The 23,784-nt window shown below is 35.2% G+C and overlaps 1 protein-coding gene across 1 annotated transcript in view; it reads right to left on the bottom strand.

Annotated features, from left to right (window-relative positions):
- Positions 1-23,784, bottom strand: part of LOC150101775 (GPN-loop GTPase 1) — a 193,537-nt gene that overhangs the window by 156,550 nt on the left and 13,203 nt on the right. The window contains exons 2-3 of the mRNA XM_090400383.1: positions 15,045-15,208; positions 147-240 (exon numbers count right to left, since the gene is read on the bottom strand). Coding sequence (XP_090256509.1) covers positions 147-240; positions 15,045-15,200 — 250 coding nt within the window. The 5' untranslated portion in view covers positions 15,201-15,208. The remainder of the gene's footprint in view (positions 1-146; positions 241-15,044; positions 15,209-23,784) is intronic.

A 23,784-nucleotide genomic window follows, 5' to 3' on the forward strand; every position in this document is an offset into this window, starting at 1 on the left:
GAATGAGCTGGTTATTAAACAATAAAATCTTATTTCACATTTTTCAAGATTCATTTAAAAGTGCACCAAATCCTTTTTTTTTTTTTTAAATGAATGTCAGGTTAAGCAATTCTCTTAATTTAATAAATATTATTTTGAACACCTACCGATATTTGCTGGGTACGGTACTTCAAGACAAGCAGGATCTAAATTGATAACATATGGTGGATTTTTCTTCGCATGTAGATGAGCTACGATTCTCTGTATAATAAATATGCATCACTTCATAAGTACATATGTAAAAAATTAACACAAAAATAACGTATATACACTAGTGGCCAAAATTATAGAAATCTTTTGGAAAAAGTGTATTTTTGAGGTTTGATGGCTCATAACATCACTCTTTTTTGGTGTAAAAACCATAAAATTATATATCAATGGAAAGATAACTTAATTAAGAATGTAATGCAACAAAGTTTGTTCAATTATCTGTATTCTATGAAAAGTTATAGACAAATAACCAGAAAAAAAAGAAGCACAACTTGCTTAGGTTGATATGAAGTAGCTTTCCTTCATTTGAATGTAGCCAATGACATGAGTGTAGAGAGCCAATCAGGTGTCATCTTGTTTTGGCAATGAGCCAATAAGGTCACAGTAGGATTCAGCTATCGATGTCATGTATTGGAGCTGAGAGGAGGACATTTGTCAGTGTGTTATGCAATTGCTATCAAGTTGGTTGGTTTTTTTTTTTTTTTTTATGTTCTTTCATTTAGTGAGCTTGTAAAACGTAATAAAATTAAAGATGGCACAAAGAGTTGACTGGTCACCCAGAAAGTGATGTAAAATAGTACTATTAAGTTAACAAGGCTACAGTTATGAAGAAATTAGAAGAAAAATTGGTGGAAACTTAACCAAAGATGGCATTTCCAAATTTTTGAAGAGGTATAAGGAGACTCAGTCACCACAAAACCAGACTGGTAAAAGGCAGGAAAAGGTGCACAACAGCAAGTGATGATAGAAGAATTGAGAGACTGTGCCTACGTGACAGAAGAAAATCATCTGGGTGTATACAAGATGAAATGGCGCAATACAATGTGAAGTTGAGTGCAAGGACCGTTCGGTGCAGACTGCAGGAATTTGGTCTAAATGCTAGAATTCCATGAAAAAAGCCATTTTTATCTCTCAAACAAAGGTTGAAAAGATTAAACTGGGCTAAAACCCATGTTAACTGAACAGCAGAACAATGGATGGGACAGTGTTATTTGGAGTGATGAGACCAAAATCTCCCTGTTTGATATTGATGGCATAAAATACGTAAGGAGAAGAATCGGAGAAGATTTGCATCCCGATTGCATTACACCTACCATGAAACACCCACTTAGTGTTATGATCTGGGGTTGTATGACATCAAAGGGTGTGGGAAGAATTTGCATGATTAATGGGAATATAAATGCCCAAAAATACATAAATGAAATACTTGAGCCCAAACTGAAGCCTTCTGCACGTGATCTTTTCCAAGATAATGAAGTATTTATATTTCAACAGGATTCAGCTCCATGTCATGTTGCTGCTGTGTGTAAAAAGTGGTTTCAAGATAATCATATTCCACTGCTGGAATGGCCTGGGAATAGCCCCAGACCTTAACCCAATCGAAAATCTATGGAGCCGACTAAAGAAACTTGTTAGTCAGAAGCAACCCAGCAATAAAACCCAATTAATAGAAGCAATAATTCAATCTTGGTTTCACATTATAACAGCTGCAGAACTAAAAACCTTGGTTCACTCCATGGGAAGGCATTGTAAGGCCATAATTAACACTAAAGGTTACCCAACTAAGTATTAACTCACATTGTGAGAATTTTTGTATATCTCATTTTTTCTGTGTGTTTCACTTTTCTTCTTTATAACTGCTGTTCTAATAAAAAAAATCCTTCATAAAAGTTATTGCATTACATTTTTGATTAAATTATATTTCCATTGATATATAATTTTATGGTATTATACCAAAAAAAAAGTGGTGTTATGAGCCATCAAACCTCAAAAATACACTTTTTCCAAAAGGTTTTCACAATTTTGGCCACTAGTGTATGCAAGTGTGTGTGTGTGTGTGAAAGCAACCTCTGTGTATATTTCAGCTTAAGAAGCAGAAATACACACAGAGAGATTGCTTTCAAGGTTAAATTTGGTGTATATTTATACAGTATAAGGATAATCCAAGAAATTTTTTTTTTTGTATTTTAATATACTATAAATAATAATTTAAACATAATATTCCAGGAATGCGTTAGCAGAGCTAATCTCAGGTGGTATGGTCACTTAAACAGAATGGGCGAGGAAAGATTAGCAAAACAAGTGTTCTCTGCCAGGTTGGCAGCAAAACGACTCAGAGGAAGACCAAGATATAGGTGGATTGATACGGTACAAAGTGCTTTAGATGATAGAAATATAAGATCTGATAATGTTGGAGTCTTGACAAGTAACAGACTGATTTGGAGGAAAATTGTAGATAGGAAATTAATAATGATGTAATTTTTTTCATGTAGTACTATCATATCCTGTACACTCCTTGAGGGTACATGGCAGGAATTTGATGATGATGATGATGATGATGATATAATATTCAACAAAATATAAGCCATTATGTTCTTGATTTGTCTCTTTGTGAGGAGTTCAATTCTTCTACAATACTTGGCAGGTGAAAATCAACTTCAACACTGGCAAAGCACCATCTGAATAAGAAGTGAGCTGTTTGTACATAGTGCACATAATAAACATGTATATATTCGAATTACACTGTGCTAGTGGAATAGCACAATGGTAGTATAGTTCGCCCACCGATTAGAGGTCCCTCAACACTTCTGCGCATGTCAGAAAAAGGAGAATCCATTCCAATAATAGGGTAATCAATCTGTCTTCTGGGATGTGTTCGTTTATTATTACAGGTCAGAAAATTTAGCTTTTCTTTTACGAACATTGTAGTTTTTAAAGTGTAACTATTTTGCTTGTATAACAGTTGGAAAAATTTATATAGAGTATTAACAAAATTAAAAAAGGTATAGCACAAAACAAAAATTAAACTAAGTTTATTTTTAAGAAAGTTTTCTATAAAATAAAAATAATTATACAGAAAAACAGAATTTTCTTCAAATGAACTTAGATATTCTAAACTTACAGTTGAGAGAACTGAGACACTTTAATGTCCTAAACCGATTAATTATTTATGACTTTGTGACTCTTTTAACAAACCCATGCAAAAAAAGGTTGGAAAAAAATACCATTATCAAATCCTTTTAATCGTCATCTGAATCGGTGTCCGAATTGCCATCACTTTCACTTAAACTGATCACCAAAGGTTCATATAATCCTTCGATAATTCCGTCTCTGTCCCAATACATATTTTCCAATGAGGTGACATGAAAGCAATATTTTCCCCAGTTTTGAACTGTAATACTTTCAATCGCTTGTTCTGAAAGCTTAAAAAGTTTCGACATGTCAATATCTCCAGTTATGTTACGATAGTGAATGACACTTTTCACTTCTGCCCAAACATACTCAATAGCATTAATATCGCAATGACATGGTGGTAGCCTCAAAGCTAGAAATCCATGCTCTTTGAGCATTGTCTCAAATTTAAATAGTTTAGTTGTGGGCTTTTGACCAAATTAAGCAATTCAATTTTTCGCATATCTGGGGGATGAGAAATGTTATTTGCAGAGAGCCAATCCATAAGAACTTGCTTCTTATTAGACCAATTTGGAACTTTGTTTGATCGAATAGAGTGATATGAAGATATGAAGCGTTATCAATTATAACAACAGCATTTTCAGGAAGGTTTGGAATCGGTTTTTCTTCTCCCCACTTTTCGAAGATCGTAGAATTCATTTGCCTATGGTAATTGGCTTTGTATAGTAAGTTTGAATTCAGTAAAAAACCCATTTCTCCACCCGCACACAAAATTATTATGCACCGCGGGGCATTTCCAGTTTGTAGCACTCCACATTCTTCTTTAGACTGCCAACATTTTCCATAAGTTAAATTACTATCAATCCAAGTTTCATCTAGATACACAATCGGTCTTTTCTCCTCCCTGAAACGTCGTATTGCTCTCAAATACTGCGCTCAAGATAAAACAATCTCACTTCGCTCCATGATAAGTTTCCTTTTATTCTGGGACTTTTTAAAACAAAATCTGATTTCATGAAGTATTTTCCTTAAAGCTTATCTTTTCCAAGGAAAATTAATTTTTTCTATAAGCACAGGAATCAATTTCAGAACAGTTGGCAATCTTTTCTTGACTACGAAAAATTGGTGAATAGTTCTTCTTATAACGTCTACATCAAAATCATTCAAAGCTATGGTTTCGATGGTTTTCTTTCTCTGGCACTTTTTTAGGAGATTTAAATTTTGGCTTACCTTCACCTTTTGATTCCCTATGAATTCTTTTAACAGTCGATTGCGATACGCCTGCAATTGCACTTGCACGTTTTATGACTTGACCAAGTGGAGCAATGAGACTGCCTTTCAACGATTCTTTTTTGCAGAATGTCAGCACATTAGTCAATATTCTTTTGCAAGAGCTACTGAAATGTTTAACAACAGAAATTGTTGGCTGTACTGGATCCATCATACAAATTAATAATAAAAAAATAATGCAAAAAAGCGACAACAAAAATCAAGCTAGTACTAGTACAGTGACAGACAAGAAAGCACGTGATTTCGCATGTTGGCGACCAATTCGTACATCCTTCATTTCTTTCTCCCCTTCAACATGAATTGACTATTCTTGGCAAAATGCCAAGGAGAGATCTACAAACGGTGGTGAGCGAACTACAGCTGCTTTGCTATCAGTGACATGTATTAAAGCTGTGACCTCACAATCAATGACATGTGTGTGTGTGTGTACACATTATCTCCATGAGAATTTAGGCACATTTTTATGTCAGAACATTGTTGGTAACAAGTTGTCGGAAGCAGAAATCTAGCAAGTACTCACTATTATCGCTAGTTTTGTTTTATATATAATTTTTTTTTTTTTTTAATGAAAGGCCACAAGACAAGTGTTTAAAGAAAAAGAAGCAATCTATTAATGTTTCTTGAAAAGCTGGTGTTGTACTCATTGAGAATGAGTACAATGAATGAAGGAAGATACATATCATTTGAAAAGTTTGGAGTTGAACTATATAAAAGGTGTTGACCAAGTAGTGGCCAGTTCAGCAGATCAATGCCATGAAAGTGCTTATAAAAAAAAGAGTTCCTATGACAAAGTGATGGGGAGGGAGTATATTTTATGGCAGATTTCCCTCATCTGCATACAACCAAGAATTCTTAATAAGGTTTTTGAGTGCACTACCCCAAATGTGAGAATAATATTCTAAGGTTGGTTGGATTTAAGATTTATAAAAATCTTGAGTCAGGAGAGAAGCAGTATTTTGAATTAACAAGAAAAATATATTTTTTTTTTTGAGGTAAGGAAGCTGTTAATATAAACATAGTATATCAACCAGGAAATGGTGGATGTGAAAGTCAGTTGAAAAAACTTTCTCCAAATTTTCCTTTGTCTGGGATTCAATCCCTACTCTGATGTTAAACCAAAACCAGCTTTCCCCCTTTTTTTGCTTCTATATTACCTGACCATATGACTTCAAAAAGTTCATTACTATAACCTTCTGTAACCACAGGCACAAGTAAGTCGGAATATCCGACATTAGATTTTGAAATCCCACAACAATCCCCTTGAAACTGGCTCTCATTAGATTTTCATATTTTATGTTTTTCGTGTTGCAGACTTTGTTTTCTCAAACCAAAACACACACCATGCTCACTCTGCAATTTTTTTTCATGCCATCTTTATTAGATGACAAAAATTAGATGAAAAAAAATTGCTAATAAAGTTACTTGGCCAAAAATTGATGTGTTTCACTACATTATGTCACTCACTCAGCTTTTGTATATCTTCCAAGATATTCTTTGTTCTCCTGCAACATTGTATACAAGAGCCTGTGTAGCTCAGTGGATGTGGCGTTTGCACACCACCGCGCTTGGCCGCACGAAGGAAGGCTTGGTTTCGAGTCTAGTCGGCCACTAGAGGAAATTTTTCTAAGCCTTTTTTCGACCAGTTCCCGAGTTAGTCGATCTCTGGCACGGGCAACAGGTTTTTCCTCCCGGAAACTCGGGTTTTTCGTCCTGTAAACTCAAGAAAATCGACCGTAGAACCCACATTATTTCAGACATTAAATATATTGTGGTAGGATTAGGGACCACGAGATGGCGGCACATTTGAGCCGTCTCTCTTCACTGCGTACCGCTTAATTAGTGATAGCCTTGGGCCATCTGTCTCTGATTGGGTACCAGTGGAGATTGAACTGCCCACTCAGTCTCCAAAAGTTAGATAGGGCTAAATGGCCTCGCCTACTCCCGTATACGGGAATAAAAAGGCGTTAGCTGATTTTTTTTTTTTTATATGTTTACTATTGCTACTTGCTTCTTTTACCCTGATCCCTTGTGCCCAAATAAATTCTATATTTATTATTTAGAAGGGGCTCAACTTGTACTGATCATCTTTGTCTCGGTAATACCAATTGTGCTGTCATTGTATTTATCTAATTCCTTTACTAGTTTTGCTTCTTTTCCACTGATGCTTCTACTCTGATGTTTCCTATCTTTAGTTCTGTGAAGGTTATTTCATAGAAGTTACTTTATACTGTTTACCTAGTTCCCTGACATATATCTAGGCAATTCATAAGCTGACGTGACATCTGATTGTTATACCCTTATAGCATATTTATAATTTCAGGGAAGATACCAGGGAAATGAAGAAGACAGTTGAAATATACATTTCTTAGAGGAGATTTGACATGGTCTCATGACATCAACTCTTCCCATTATTGAGAAAAATTAGAGTAGAACAAATAATAAAGTTGATCTAGAAACTGTACAAACATCAAACTGCAGTAGTGTCTCTGCAAGAGAGTTGGTCAGAACCAGCTAAAATTGAGAGAGGTGTAAGATAAGGATGGCTACTCTCTCCAATCCTTTTTAACATTATTGCAGATGAAATGATGAGAGAAGCTTTAAACAAAGAGTATGGAATTGTGATAAATGGCAAAAGAGTAAATGTCATTAAATTTGCAGACAACCAAGCAATAATAGCAGGTTGCTCTAATGGACTGAAGAAAATGCTGAAAAGAATAAATAACAAGATATCCAAATATGACATGAGAATAAACTTCACGAAAACAAAAGCAATGATAATAAGAAAGAAAAGAAACCCCCATACTGTGAACATCAGAATAGAAGATAAATCTATTAACCCTTTCTGCCCTAGTGATTCCAACTGGAATCACTAACTGTCTTGGCTTTCGTAGCCCATATTACGTGGCGAATGATTCCAATTGATATCGTAGTTCCATTTCTTTAATATAATAACAACAGGTATGTATTATATGTATAAATCTTACTAATATCGGTTTTTATGACTTAGTAAAATAATATGCATATATTGGATTATAGAGTATAAGCTCAGAAGTTGAATATTTGCTACCAGAATATAATGATTCCATATGGAATCAGTCAGTCAGAATTCCTATCCAGAAATGTATTTTTCATCAAAATACTTGATACTCTTGCTTTTTTAGACCTAAAGACAAAATAAATAGAAAGAAAAATTTTTTTCACTTGGAAAAAAAAATTCAGGTCAAAAAGGGCTAACCCACGAAGATGTCCTCACTTCATTGGACGCAACTTCGCTATACACCAACGTAGATTTCCCTAGAACATTGGACACACACTACTGACAGAAGACCACACCCTAGGTTCACAAACAAAATTCTATGATCCATTGTTTGTCCTGAGTATTGGAAGGAAGTTACTTGTAGTTAGTTTTTTTATTTTTTTGGAAAAGGTCATCTATGTTTTTTATCATAGATTTCGACTTGGTAAGTAACGGTTTGAGTAGTTTGGCTACGAACAAAATTAACACCCAGCAATATCATAAACCTAATCAAACTAGTAATCTCAGCATTTTTTAACAAAAACATGTATATCCAAATTTTCCGACTCCCTATGGGCCAAAATCAGTGGACAATTAGCTGAATTATTCCTATCACACAAAGAATCACACCTTCTCAGCTCCCCCCCCCCCCCGCATCACCTTTTATGGCTGACATGGATGATATTCTATGTATTGGAAAACCAACATGCATCACCACCTTACAAGCGTCCTTAAACGACTTCAGCAACAGAACAGGATAAATCCATCAATTTCCTAAATCTGACATTGGTTAGAACAAACAACAAAATAGCCACAAAAATATTCCACAAATCCACACATATCAGGCATTACCTCTACTTCGACTCATACCATCCTTATTCTATTAAAAAAATCGGTCATCCTAGCAGTTTATCAATGCTTACAAGTTTTCAACTACACATAATTATCTAAACACAGAAATTGAGAAGTTAACACAGATTTTTCAAAATCGAAATTACCCAACACAACTAATAAATTATGCCAACAAAACAGCAAAAACAATCCAATAACCAAAACAAACTTCCCAACACAAAAAATCATCTACCATACATCCAGAACACATACAAATACATTTTCAAACACACTGACTATAAACTGGTGTTCACCACAAACCAAAAATTGGCAACACTTCTAAAAACCTACAAAATCTCATACACACAAAAAGAAATATTAGAACAACACAATGTTGTTTACAAATTTCCTTGCCAAAAAGACTGTGATGCCACCTACACAAGTTCTACTATCAGGTCTTTATGGGCAAGACTACAAGAACACTTCTGCGACCGTAACATCCCTATTCCAGAACATTTAAACAATAAAAATGCAACAACCAAAAGAAAAACAGAAATAGCAGTCGATGCCCTTGAACAGAAACAAACCCCGCAAATTGATAGCCATAAAATGTGACAAGAACTAAATAAACGTCCAAATGCCCTTCATAATCTGAGTGCTTGAACTTCATAACATAAAAATTAGGTCATGCTCTGAGGAAATAACACATCCCTGTTAAAGGAAGGAAGTATGTGTATCGCCACATGGCAGGATGCTGCTGAATAAGAAAACAGCCAGCAACATCCTACAAAGGTATGTCCAAATTTTCCCTCTTAAATTATTATTAAATCTATGTAAAACTTCAGTAATGCCCTAAAACTGAGTAAAATGCCAATGACATTATAAAAAGGGGCACTCCTAAACAAAAATAGGCTAAATTGCCATAAAATTAATATTTACTTACAAGAGTAACATGAGAATTTTTCCAGAAATAAAACCAGCATTAGCTTATATACTGGCATCCAAAAGCTAAGGATAAACTACATTTTTATCTGTATATGAAAAAATTTTCATGACTACAGCCAAATGTGGACATATGAGATTTGTTTGAAAAGTTTGGTAAAAAAATAAGTTAAACACATTTTTTTTGGAAAAACTCACCTTTATTTCTCAACATAGTCTCTATCAAAGTCTACACATTTGGTGTCCGTGCGGTTAGCCTAGTAGCTTTGTGGGGAAGGAGTGTCCTAGGTTCGATTCCTGTCGACGACGTGAGGAGCTCAAGGATCTTCCTCGGCCAAGTTAGCTGGTCTTGGGTGTGGACAGCAGGGCTTTTTCCGCCAGTTTATCTGGTGTTTTTCATCCTGCAAGCAGGCAAACCGGTCCGAGGACACACAAGGATTACAGTCAGGAATACTCACCCAGCCATAGGTCTGATTTGTCAGCCTATGTGGACATATGCCGGTTCCGGAGCCCGGATAAAATTTAGGGGACTAGATGGTACCGTGAACTCCCGTAAAAAGGGGAAACGCTGTATCATCACATGGAATTTATTTATTTTACACATTTGGTCCAGAGAGTTTCCAATTTTTTTTTCCCATCTAAAAAGGATTTGTCAAATTGTGCAAAATAGTCATTGACAGCCTTGGTGACATCCTCGTTCAAAGAAACTTTTTTTCCCACCAAGCCAAATTTTTAAGTTGAACGAGAAGAAGTCACATGGGGGCTAAGTCTGGAGAATACAGCGGATGTGGAACAAATCTGAGCCTCAATTCATGCAATTTTGCCATTGCAATGGCCGATGTGTGAGACGGTGCACTGTCTTGATGAAAGAGCACTTTTTTGTGTGCCAATCTTGGCTGTTTTTGATTCAGTTCTTCTTTTAAATGGTCCAACAATGACGCATAATAGATTCCTCTTTTCCAAATAGTCTATCATGATAATTCCTTGGGAATCCCAAAAAACAGTGGCCATCACCTTCCCAGCTGACTAAACAGTCTTTGCTTTTTTTCAGTGCTCTTTCACCGGACATTGTCCACTGTTTTGACTGCTGCTTAGACTCAGGTGCGTGTGTGTAGTGGTGGATCCAAGTTTCGTCTGCAATTACAAATCGATGCAAAAAATCCTGCGAATTGCGATTAAGCATCACCAAACACTGAATTGAAATGTCTTTTTGCATGCATTTCTGATCGACAGTCAACAATGTGTGCACCCGTCCCACACACAGCTTTTTCATGTGCAATTTTTCGCACATGAAAAATATTATACAGGATATTATACACCCATTCAGTTGAGATGCCTATAATCTCAGCAATCTCACGCACTTTCGCTCAGCGGTCCCCATTAACTGCTTCTAACTCAGCTTTGATCTGCGCAGCCATCCACTTATTCAAACAAAAGTGTTTTATCACTGCATGAAACTAATTTTTCTCCATTTTTATGAAAAATGCGAACACTGGTAGATTTATTGCTAGCATACTAATAAATTATATCACACAAAAAATGTATTATAAATTTCGTACAAATTAAATTGCAATATGTTTTTTTTTGCAAAAGTTAAATTTTCTCAGAATGTAGTTAAGGAATTAATGTACAGTGCTTAGAGAAAATTATGCAGAGAGACATTTCAGTATGGAATATATCCACCCTGAACTGTGAAGCAGCTCTCACAACGTCACATCATGCTTAGCATCAAGTGATTCAGGAGTTCCTGAAGCAAACTGATCCACTCCTCCTCCTTCAGAGCAAGTATAAGGACATATACGCCTTGTTTCCTGAAGGGGAATTTCGAGCAGCAATGCATCTCCCTACTGCATCCCAAAAGTGTTCTATGGGGTTGAGATCTGGGGAGCATGCTGGCTACTCAATTCAATTAATATCCTATTTCCAGAAGTATCTCCACTGCTCTTGTACAATGCTGTGTGGCATTATCATCCATAAAAATGAATTCTTCGCCTACACCATATCATTTACCAGTCATAGTCCATTTTTCCAGCACCTGTAGCTCGGTGTGTCTATTAAGCATAATGCCTCCCCACACCATGACCCCAGCACTGTCATATCCATTCCTTTCAAGAACATTCTTGCGACAGTAAGCACTACCACTTTCACACCAGATGAAGTGTCATCTAGAATTGGAGGAATGACTAAAATTACTTTCATCTTTAAAGAACACATAAGCCACCAATTTTTATGGATTCAACGCCGCTGAAAACATGCTTTACGATGAGTTTTGGATAAAGGGATGCAGACTACAGGCCTTCGGACGTATAGGCCTGCTTGTCGCAGATGTCTTGCCTCAGTTTGTCTTGAGATATATGCGTACTTGTGCTTGAATGGAGAGCTGACTTGCAAGCTAACCGGCCGTGGTGCATTGATTATGTTTTGCTGTTATAACCAAAAATATGTCTTCATGTTTCATGGTAGAGGGAGGGTGACCTCTCAGCAAATGTCTGGAACACATTCCATTGGTCTGAAATGCTACCCAGAGCTGGATACTACACTATGTGAGATTCCAAACTCTTTGGCCATATCAGTAATTCTGTGACCTTCAGGCTTTCCAATAATTTTTTCCCATGTGAAATCATCCAGATAATGTCTTTGAGACATTACAAGACATCCAAGTTTGCAACTTTATTAAAGGTTGTGCTTAGCACAGCCTTTTATCCTGTAGAGTGCTACCACATGACCATGATTTGAAAGTCTACCAGAAATCGTAAGTTATACAAATTGTCACAAGCTGATTCCTCTGAATTTGCAGTCGTAATCTTCAGGAATAGTGTTTTTCTTAGGTTTTGAACACCAGTGTAGCTTAGACCTTGAGCATTCATAAAAAGGATTCATAAAAGAATCAACATAAAAACACAATGAAGTAAGCTCTTGTTCAATGTTTTGTGGTCACACACACACAAAAGAAATCTGGAAGAGTTATAAACACCAGACAACCTATGCATAACGGTGGCAAAGTGTGGGAGAACGTGAATTTTGTGATGTCACCTCAAGGCTGAGATATGCTTGAGCATATCTCAGCCTTGAAGTGACATCACAAAATGTGGAGAAACATGTATAATCTCATTCCAAAGACCTTTTTTTGAAAAAGAAATCTTCAGCATAGACAAAGTGATTGTCTGTGAAAGTACTAGTGGTGGTGTAGTTGTGAAGACAGAGTTGTAGATTAAGTGCCCTCCCTTGATGAATCATTGGACTCCCTGGAGGTGTCATGTAATAATAATAAAAAGCTGCATCAGAACTTGCATATACATAGACTACAAAAGATCTCATTATGCAAAAATCTGAGGGAAATTGTTGATGAGGCAAACAAATTGAAGTCATTATGTCATCATATGACCCTGGCCATGATAGAACATTCAAGGCTTGTTTAAGAACAAAGTTTAATATTAAACTATGTGTTTATCCTGAATCAGATGTTGAAACTGAAAAAGGTGAAAACTGTTCTTTTTTAAAGAAAGAATCAGTTTTCACCTTCTCACTTTTATAAGAACGTAAAAAATCTATCCCTTCCAAGACAGGAATCCAAATTTTTTTACTGTTTGTTGCACATGATAAACATTAGGAGAGCATTAAAGTTCCCTGGCTTACTCCCTCCAAGAATAAGTGAAGTGGAGCGACTTTCTCTTAAAGTAGAAAAATGGAAGCTTTTTCTTATAGAGAATACCACTCACACTAAAGGTGTGGCACTGTTATTCCTTAGATGTGGTTCAGTTTTAGAACAGACTGCCAGAGGAAACTTTTTTTCCTTTATGTCTTATCAGTTTTTTTTTTAATCAAAATGCAGTAAAGTTGCATTTGTGTTATTTTGTTTTTGAGTAGGTTTCCAAAAAAGACATTTTTCATTAAAATTTGCTTCTTAAATGTTATTTTTTAAGTATAATTTACAGCTGCGTTAATTTTAACATACATATTTTCTTGAAGAAACAAGTCACAAAAGGATTTTTTTCTTTTTTTTACATATTCTTTATTAGAATACCAATGTACTGTATCATCATAACAGTAACATTTAGATAATGTTATTTGAGGAAAATGTAGCTCCCACTGCCTACCCATCATGAAATTCTCTTACTGTGATGTTTATTTTTTATCTCCTTTTTGGACTGATTAATCAGTAAACATTAATGAAATTACTTATACTAACTTATCTAATTTGTGAAAACTAGGGGAATACAGCATGATTGAGATACAGGTATTTCTCCCACAGAGCATCCAGTCTCCAGTCCACTGTGTGGCCTCAACAGTTCTCTGCACATAACAACATACTCCGACTCTCTCTCCAGGCACAACATGTGTAAATGGCAGCTGGATATTTTACTAGCTGATTGGATTGGTTAGGATGCTTTCTTATCAGTAGGTTCATAGTGTAATGTTTTAAATAACAGTTTCCCAAACATAAGAGAAAACTAAATAGAATTTATTACTCAATATGTCATGAGCTTCATTCAGGGAGAAGGCAGAAAAATTAGCTCATTTAAATTACAACCGCAAGAATGAGTCATACAGCATGTGTATAATATCATGTGTCTCGGTCACAGCTGCACAAGGAGGAGGAAACCCTATTAGAGTTCAGAGAAGTAAGAACAGATGTATAATTAATAATTAATTTAAAAATAATTGATAATTATCATCCCTCTCCCAGATTGCAATCTGATGTTAAAAGGATCAGCATGCTCTACCTTAAAGGAGCATCTGAACATATAGAAAGTACTCTCCACAGATATAATCTATATACACCTTCAAACCAGCCTGAAAGTTGTCATCTTTCTTACTGCCTATCAAAAATACATTATCACCTCTATCCTTACCTGGTGTTTATCATATACCCTGTTCTCGTTATCTTTGTTGCTTTGGACAGGTTGGCCATTCTGCTATGATTAGAATCCAGGAACATCAAGATTATATAAGATTTCTGGAATCAGAAGGTTCAGGCCTTGCTTTTCATGCCATTGACACTAGACACAGAGGTCACTGGAACCAAACTAAGATGATGCTATACTGCAGGAGGTGCAAATCTGATAGCTTTTTTTTTTTTTTTGAATTGTGTGAAGCCCAATACCATCTAATTTTAATTGGATAGGTTGTATGCCTATCTCTAAGTTTTGGGAAGTGATTGATATTAAATCGTTTATAATTTTTTTTTAAAATTAATTATACATTTATACTTACTTCTCTGAACTCTAACAGTGTTTTTTCCTACTTGCACAGATGCAACCAAAACAAGTGATATTATATGCATGCTGTATGACTCATTCTGGTGTTCATAATTTAAATGTTATAGCCAATTCTTCTGCCTTCTTCCTGAATGAAGCTCATGACATATTGAGTGAAATATATAGAAGTAATAAATTCTATATAGTTTTTTCTTATATCAATAATGCCATTATTTAAAACGTTATACTATGTCTAACATGCATGTCTATTAAACATCTAGTACCAGTAGGTCCAGTCCTATGTGCTATTTGTTAGCCAGCCTGCACAATTGTACTGCTGAACCTTAGAATGGTAGAGGTTTGAGTTATCCACAGTAGTGACCTGAACTGCTTGTAAGAATAAAGTGGATGCAGAAACAGGAAACCTAGCTGTGGGGGACTAAACATAACAGCCACTTCAGGTTTCCAATAAGTCAGGCAGTTGTGTTTCACTGGGCAATGAAAGGCATGGATATGCATGTATTAAGATTCTTAAGAATGCTTTCTTAGTTTATCCTAGTTTATTTCATGAATGTGTTACATTACACAGTTACATAGATTCTTACCTGTACCCAAGTAGTTTTTCCAGATCCAGCCATTCCTAATACAATAACACAAATGGGTCTTTTGTAATACTTAATATTGGTCACATCAGACTGTATCAGTGATTTCTCGTGTACTGATTTTGGGTTTGTCTCTGTCTCCATTGGTGCCTCTGCCATTTTTATAGCTGAATAAGAAATAAACATAATTTATTTTGAGACGAGGCATTTTAACTAAAGTTCATTTAACATTATATATACATGTGTAAGTATGTACATGCACAAACATATAAAGCAACTATTTCATTAAATGATAATTTATAATTACAGTTCAAAAACAAATAAGGAAATGATTGTACATAATCATAATAGTATGCAGTCATAATAGCATTTTTGTAGTGACACCATTCACTATCACACACTGTTATAGACAATTTTGTTATGCATAATTTTTAATAATCCTAAATGCAATGAAATATTAAATTTCATTCAATTCAAACTAAAGAGGAATTAGCATCATAGGCATTTTAAACTTTTTTTTTTTTCCTGCTAAAATTAGAACAATTATTGTTCAAATAATCTTGAACCTGAAAATAATAGCAAAAAAGAAACTCTTTAGTCTAAAACATAACAGAAAACTGCTGAATTGTACATATAAGAAAATGTACACGTCAGTCTCTTACAGACATCAAAATTACATGTATATTATGTAGATAAAATACAATTTTTAAACTGTTCCAAGTTGAATTTAATTGTATCACATTTGTTATTTTCGCAAAAATATGCCCTAATCAAATGGCGATACTTTTGTAAAAATTCAACCACTGGAAATTTTGAACATGTTTTTGCAATGCTGACCTATATTTTGATATATACTGACCTATTTTTCTACATGGTTTTGTATTATCTAATTTGGCTGCTACAAATGATTACATTAAACCAAGACTGAATGAGTCTGAAAACTTTTCAGATTCTGAATACCAAAGTTTCAGCTACCACAGAATTATTACGATGGGTTTGAATCTTTTTTTTTTTTTTTATACTATTTGCCAATAAAAATGATTCAAATGAAAACAAAATTGAATCACATGAATATATGTTAATGTGTATCTTAAATACCAAACTTTATTAAATTCTATCCAGTCACAGAGAAGCTATTGCTAGATATAAGTTCAAAATATTTTGCTTGCAAAAATGCTCCAAACAAAATAAATTGGAATGGCTCAATTTCACAAGGCTCTAAATACCCAATTTCAATAAAATCCATTTAGCCAGAAATATGGACAGATGAACAAAACAAATCAGTTTTGCATTTGCAAAATGAATCTTAAAAATACAATTATTTCTGCATTATACAGAATGAAATTAAAGACATTGATGCAAAAAGGAGGCAGCTCCATTTTTGGCCAAAAACTGAGTTATTGATTTATAAACTGTATGTTTATAAAAAGGCTGAACAGACTGGGTGTAAGAACAAGGCAGCTCCAATAAGCCAGTGCAGATTTATAATGATTATGGTACTTGTACCATACCACTTTATGACTAACAATTATGATTTCTAAATATGTCATGATTCTCATAAAACTGCGAGTATCGATATTTTCTGATATACTCCCATGTAGTCATATGGGAGTATATCAGAACAGCACTCTTACTTATTTTCATTATTTAATGTATTTATGTATTTTATTAAATACATAAATACCTTAAATTAATGTATTTTTATGCAAGTTGGTGCAAAAAGAGGCTGCTACAAATTATGAAAATTCATCCAGCTCTGAGGATGAAGTGATTTTACATTAATAATAGCACTCAAATGTGTATTCATATGTATACTGTATGCTGGTAAAACGTTTCAAGTAACAGTCTAATTTTTTTTTTTTTTAATAGTTTTTACTTAATTTTCAAAAGTTGATAAAACTGGAGTTGCCCCATTCTTGATGCAAAGTCATCAATTATGTCCCATATTTTGCTACCATTTGAAGAAGTGGACCAAAGTAAAAAAAAAACCACTGTTATGAAAATTGAAATTTAATTAAGAGGAATATACATTCATGCATTTCAAAGGACTGAATATGGCAACACTTGTCAGTCATCTCTTCATCAGATGCCGCTTATAATTAGTGATAATCTTGGGCACGAGCTATCTCTGATTGCTACTGACAGAGATTGAACTTCTCACTCAGTCTCCAAAAGTTAGATAGGGCTAAACAGTCTTCCCTATTCCTTATGGAATAGGCATTAGCAGATTTTTTTATTTTATATTAAAAAATTACTTAACAGAAACAGTACAATGCAGTATACAATATACCAGGGGTGGCCACAATGTGGCTCGCGTCCACGCGTCACTTCACGCTCTACCAGAAAAAAAAATAAACAAAAAGAGAAGAGGTGACAAAAAAAAAAAAAAAAAAAAGGGAGAGAAAAATTTGAAACAGATTAAATGAAGTTTACTTTGAACAATTAGAATAATTTTAAAGTCAGAACACAATAATTTTAGTTACTTATTTACTTGCAGAGGCCTTCCTTGTATCTATTTTCTTAGTAAGCTCCTTAAAATTAGGCGTGTAATTAATTAGTCACCAATTCTTACAAGATTGTTCAAATGATCATTTAAAAAAGATCTATATTTAGATTTAATAAATTTAAGAATCAAATATAGTGCTTCACAGGAGAAGCATGGTCCCAAAAATGGAGATCAGTTTTCTAGCACATTGCTTAAGTGTTGGATACCGTTGGTCTGGAACTTGCTTCCAAAACTCAATTACAGAAACCGTTGGTCTGGAACTTGCTTCCAAAACTCAATTACAGAAATCTACTTTGCTTCACTAGCTTCAGTCCTTCGTTCCCTTGAAGTTCCAAAAGCTCCAGTTCTGCAGATGAAACATCACAATTGGTTTTAAAATAGGGCAACCACACTCAAGCACGTTTGTGAGGAAAGGATTTTCCGTAAAAGCGAATGCTGGCTTAAGTTCTCGAAGGTCACAAAATCAATTGTTGAGTTCTTCAGCCAGATCATTTAATTTGCTAACATAAGATCCCATTTCTAATTCCACTCCTGGTGAATTTGTGAGTATTTTCTTCAGACAAAGTGATTGAAAGTTTTATTTTCCAAGTCTCTCTGGAAAGGTTGCAGTTTGCTTTGGAAGCTTAGCATGGTCTGTATGAGATCGGTTATTACCTTTTCTTTCCCTTGAAGTGAAACTTTTAATATCTGTAGATGTTGGAAAAAACATTACTGAAAATGCATGTCTAACAAACACCACTGAGTATCTTTGAGATGAGGGTAAAATTTCTTCTTCTAAGAAACTGTTTGATTGGGTCATGTTGTATCTTTCAACACTATCAAGTCAAATAGCTCTTCCTTGATGTCCAGGTCATGCAATACAAAGTGGACAAATGTAGCTAGTTGTGGTTTGTCCTGAATATCTGTAGATTCATCCAAAGCTAGGCTAAATGCAGCACAGTTTTTCAAGTTATGGTGCAAGTTATTTACAATGTCAGCACTGATAACGGAAATTCTCCTTTCAATTGTATGCCTTGAGACCGGCATCTGTTCAATCAATTTGAGTAGTTTTTTTTTCTTATCTGGGTCTAAAACTGAAATTATTTGTGCAATATTTTTCTTGACAAATTCTCCTTCCATGTACGGACGTTTTGCCTGTGCAATATTAAAAACTAAAATAAAACCAACCTCGGTAGTAACATCAGCCTTTTAGTAAACATGGACATCAATTTACTCTGACCATGGAGTTGTTCTTTCAAAGTTGAAAGTTTAGTTTGCCTCAGATCAGAGTTAAGAGGAAATTCTTTACTAAAATTACCCAGCAAAGGTTGGTCAATTGGTAGAGCCTCTGCTACTAATGACTCATGCAAAAAGTTAAGCAAGTTTAAGTGCAGTTAGTAGTTGGAAGGATCAATCATTCGATGCTGTTGGCACACTCTCTCTCTCTCTCGATGAGTCTTTGGACTCCCTGGAGGTGTCACATAATAATAATAATAATAACAACAACAACAAACACTGTCAATGGACTCACACATGTTGAACGATACCAAAAGATGAGTACCGGAAGTGTAATTAACATGTTGTGATGGACAGGTATAGCTTCTGCATCCCCACTACCCATCTTGCCATGTGGCACACTCATTCCCATACCACTGCATTGGTCAAAGGTTGCAGCTCTTCTAAGTCTTACCAGAATCATTTTGGCCCCAAAGGGATGCATAGTTGGCAATCCCTGCAATATACTATTAACCATACTGTACAGTCCCACAGAAGAGAGTAAAAGTAATTTCTATGTCACAAATTATAAATACATAACTAGATACAACTTTGAGAAATTTGCAAAGTGAATTTTTCCCTAAATGACTTGATGTAATCTGCTATGAATGAAACAGAAGCAGCAGATGCAAAGGCAGTTAATGGCTTCTGTAGGGAAGTTAGCAGAATAAATTCCCCCTACACACATTCATACTGGGTAAAATTTTTTAGCTGATGTAGAGTAAATTATGAAAAAAGCAGCCAAGCAAAAAACTCCTGCAAATCTTGATTGGATGAGTAGAAGCATCTCTGCTCCCAAGAAATCATGATTTGAATTTCATTAACCTCCCAACCGGCTGGTGTGGATGATATAGTTAGCTCTTCCTAGCTTTTTTCATGGATCAAAACTTCGTCGGCATTCTACCTTTTATCATGCCATTACCTTCCTCCACCGTTAATCTCGTTACGGCTATTCTATAGCCATTAGTGGATTAACTGTTGCTTAGTGACCTTTGTGTCCCCCTGTCTTTACGTTTATTGTGTTGCTTAGAATTTCATTTACTGTCCTAAGTTATTTGACCTTTCTTGCTTCTAAAATGATTTATTGTGTCTCTTCCCAAAAATTGAAACGAATTTCACATATGCGAAAAAAATCAATCCTGAAATGACCGCTGATCAGCTTTTGCAATGAATCTATTTAGTGATAGAAAATTCTGTGTATTTTATTCTACAAATCAGTGCACCGGAAGAGTTGCACTGATTGTTCTTTCACTTTACATATAATAATTGAATAATTTTTTTTTGAATTTCAGAATTTTCAAATGTTTGCTTTGAAAATATTATGTCAAATATTTATATTTTTAAATAATATTTATTGAAATAAATATGTCCTTTTGCTTTCGTTTCTAGCCAAATAGCATTATATGGATCATCACATTTCAGTTTTAGAAACGATTTTTTGTTATTCATAAAGAGAAAATAAAAAAAAAAAAGGTTAAAATGCTAAATTGCATTACTCGGTTTCCGATTGAGTCTTTTTGGTATCAAAAATTTATATCCAATGATATTTTAGCAGTGATTCTTCGCCTTGGTCTTTTATTTATTTATTTATATTATGCGTATTACGATAATATCTAATGCATATCCTTGTAGATATGTTGAAACTATGTGAAAAATATCATATACGGAATGATTCAAAATTTTTGCTCATTTTGAAGATTTTCTAATGCTTCCCCCCCCCCCCCCCCGCCACCTCCTTATTCTCTCCTGGAACTCAATTGCATAACTACTCTAAATTTCTATACAGGTTTGAAAGCTTTTCTAGACAGTATTCAAAATCAATTACTTCATTTTACCATTTTGACAAAAGATATACGGCAATCAGATTGTACCGTGAAGCTTCTAATTCTGTTCTATTTATTTGCGATCTAAAACCAGCTGTTCTACTGTCCGCTGAAATTATGTGAAATTTTAGAAATAATATGCTATATTTTCACCATGCAAAATTGTTTATATGCATACCACACAAAAGAAAGTTCATTAGTATTATTTTTGTTTGTTTTTCTTTAAAAAAATCTAAATATTACTTCTGCTGCTGGAAGCTATTTCTGAAATAATCTACGTCTTATAAATACTTGGTAATATCCTCTTAGCTGGAGGAAAAGTTGAAGGCTTATTACTCTCAGTGCTACTGAGAAGAAAGGGGAGAACACTAAAGTCGCACTAAAGTGCCTCAGGTTGTAGTGCAGAATATGTCAAGAATGTCTTGTTTCCTTTTCGATTGTTGATTACCTATATCCTAACAGAATTACTGACATCTCGTTTACATGCTTATACATTATTTATGCCAAAATAATTGCTTAATTTATAATGATCAGTTTCACTTTTATTATCGAAAAATTAGAAATTAAATCATACAATAATCTTGAAAAAGAGGATTTGAATTATTTTCAAAGAAAAGGTGCATATGCGTTTCATAATCTTCTTTTTTTTGGGGGGGGGGGTATAGACCTAATCAATCTGCGGATATTTCAGATAATTTATTTCATAAATCGTTCGCAAGAGAGCTGTTACAAACGTAAATCACTTGGGGAACATACCCATTCATTTTAGTGTAAAATAGTAGCAAAGGTTCAGTTACTTTAGATATGTAATCTAGAAGAAAATGTTATGTCTGCTATGTTACTCACGTAAGATTAGAATCTTACGTGAATAATTTTTCTCACATGATTTCTCTATTCGTTATAATGTAACCAATTTCCAGATTTTTTCCCTCATGCAGACTCCATATTATATGCATTGATTTCTTCTTTGTACTACAAGAAACAAAATCAGATAACAGAAGAAAAATATGTAGTATTTTCTTTTCCACTGGCTCAATTTACAATGTTCTTTCTTTGTGTTTTGAAGAGTCTTTTGACTCTTCAAATGAAATTAAACAAAATGGTCAAGGGTACTGACAATTCTTTAGCTGCTTCTCGTACAACACGAGCTGATATACATCCAATCCCACAGATGTATTGACATTGATAGACTACTCACCTCCACTTCATTCACCACAATTCCCATATAATCTACTGGTTTATTCGTTTCTGCAATGTCACCACCTGGATGACATATTCTTGCAAAGTGCTCACTCAGTAACTCAACTATATCAACTGATTCAGTTACTTCCCTACCATCGGCATTCTTTAAAATCATTCTGCCATGTACATTTTTCCTTTTACTTGCTACATATCTAAAAAACTGTTTAGGATTCTCTTTAGCCTACATGGCCAATGTTCTTTCGTAATCCTTTTTTACTTTTCTTACCACGCTCGTTACCCTTCTGGACTGCGCTTTATACTGTTCGTGTGCCTGCCGGTCACCTTTCTCCTTAAATTCCCTCCATAGTTGTTTCTTTTTTTGCAGCTCAAGCTTAATGGTGTTATTCATCCATTTAACCCCTAGTTGATTTATTATTTGGACTCTAGGTGTACAGTCAGCCATTGCTTCATGCAAACACTTCTTAACTACCTCCCATGCACTATCGACTTCTAGTCCTTGCAGTTGTACATGCCATGGCACAGAACCAATCAAACTCCTAAGCTTGTCAAACTTTCCAGCCCGATAATTCCACATGTACCCTGTCTTAATTGAAAATTCTACACCTTTAGGCCACCTCCCAAGTCAAGACCCTATGATCACGCTCACCGATTGGTGGCAATGTGATCATATTTGTTACAGCCAAATCCTCAGATGTAATTACTAGGTCAAGCACTCTCTGACCCCTAGTATTTTCCATTACATGCTGTCGCAGATAGTTATCCCTTAATAACCGCATAAAATCCAATTCCTTCCTCCCGTGCGTCCTCTCCTCACTCCAATCAATGTAACCATAGTTGAAATCTCCCATAATAATCACCCTCCTTCCATTCATTTCTTCTATTTGCTTGTGCATACTGTCACCACCATCTTTTCCATCACCTGGTCTATAGCAGCACCCAATTATATATTTAGTTCTACTAGCCACAATCTCACACCAAATGGCCTCAAATGTGCTCTTTTCTCTATCCTGCAGTTCCACTTCTATTCTCCTTGGCTGTAGCTCATCAGCTATCATCAATAACACTCCTCCCCTCCCCCATCTTATTCTCCCTGTCACTCCTGAACACACTATACCCATCACATTCAATCCCACTAGCTATATCATCTACAGTCAGCCATGTTTCACTAATACCAATAACCAGTGGTCTGGAAGTGCCAACCATGGCCCAAAACTCTTCCTTCTTGTTCCTAATACTCCTAGCATTAGTGTACATGAATTTATTACCCCCATTAGCCCCAACCCTACCTTGATGCCTTATATTAACTATCCCACTCTGATTTGTTGTCCTTATTCGCTCGGGCATATTATATTCATTCTTACATTCAACTGCCTCCCTAAGGACTGTATATCTACTCCCCCCCCACCTTAATAAATCTAGTTTCCCTGAATTTGCACATCCACCACATTCAGCAACACTTTCTCAAGCCATCTTACACCGTAACCATTCAAATGCAAGCCATCCATCTTATATAGATCCTTTCGCCCATCGAACTCACTCCACACGTCCACAAATTCCACACCACTCGTCATACATAACCCATGCATAAAGTCATTCGCAATTATGGCCCTCCTTTTAAACATTTCACTGTCATACCGTGGCAAAAGACTAATCATTCTAACTCAAACGCAGACAGGCTTCATTAAAATAACTGGAGAAAATCACAAATAACTCCTTACTGTCTCTCCACTCAATCCTTATAAATTTCCCTAGAACTCAGCTGAAGTCAAGGTACCCACATTTTTGGACATAACCACAGCCTTTTCTGGTACAGTACCTTCAACTCACAACATGTGGACTCAACAACTTGTCAACAAATGGCTCTTTTGTGAAAGACCCTTGTGGTTGCCAGCCCGACTTCATCCTTCCTAAAAGGCTATGGACAACTATCAACAGAATCAGGGTGAATCGGGACGGA

This window comes from Typopeltis vanoorti, chromosome 11 (assembly GCF_054136105.1).
Source record: "Typopeltis vanoorti isolate ZY-2024b chromosome 11, IOZ_Tvanoo_1.0, whole genome shotgun sequence".
NCBI classification, from domain to species: domain Eukaryota; kingdom Metazoa; phylum Arthropoda; class Arachnida; order Uropygi; family Thelyphonidae; genus Typopeltis; species Typopeltis vanoorti.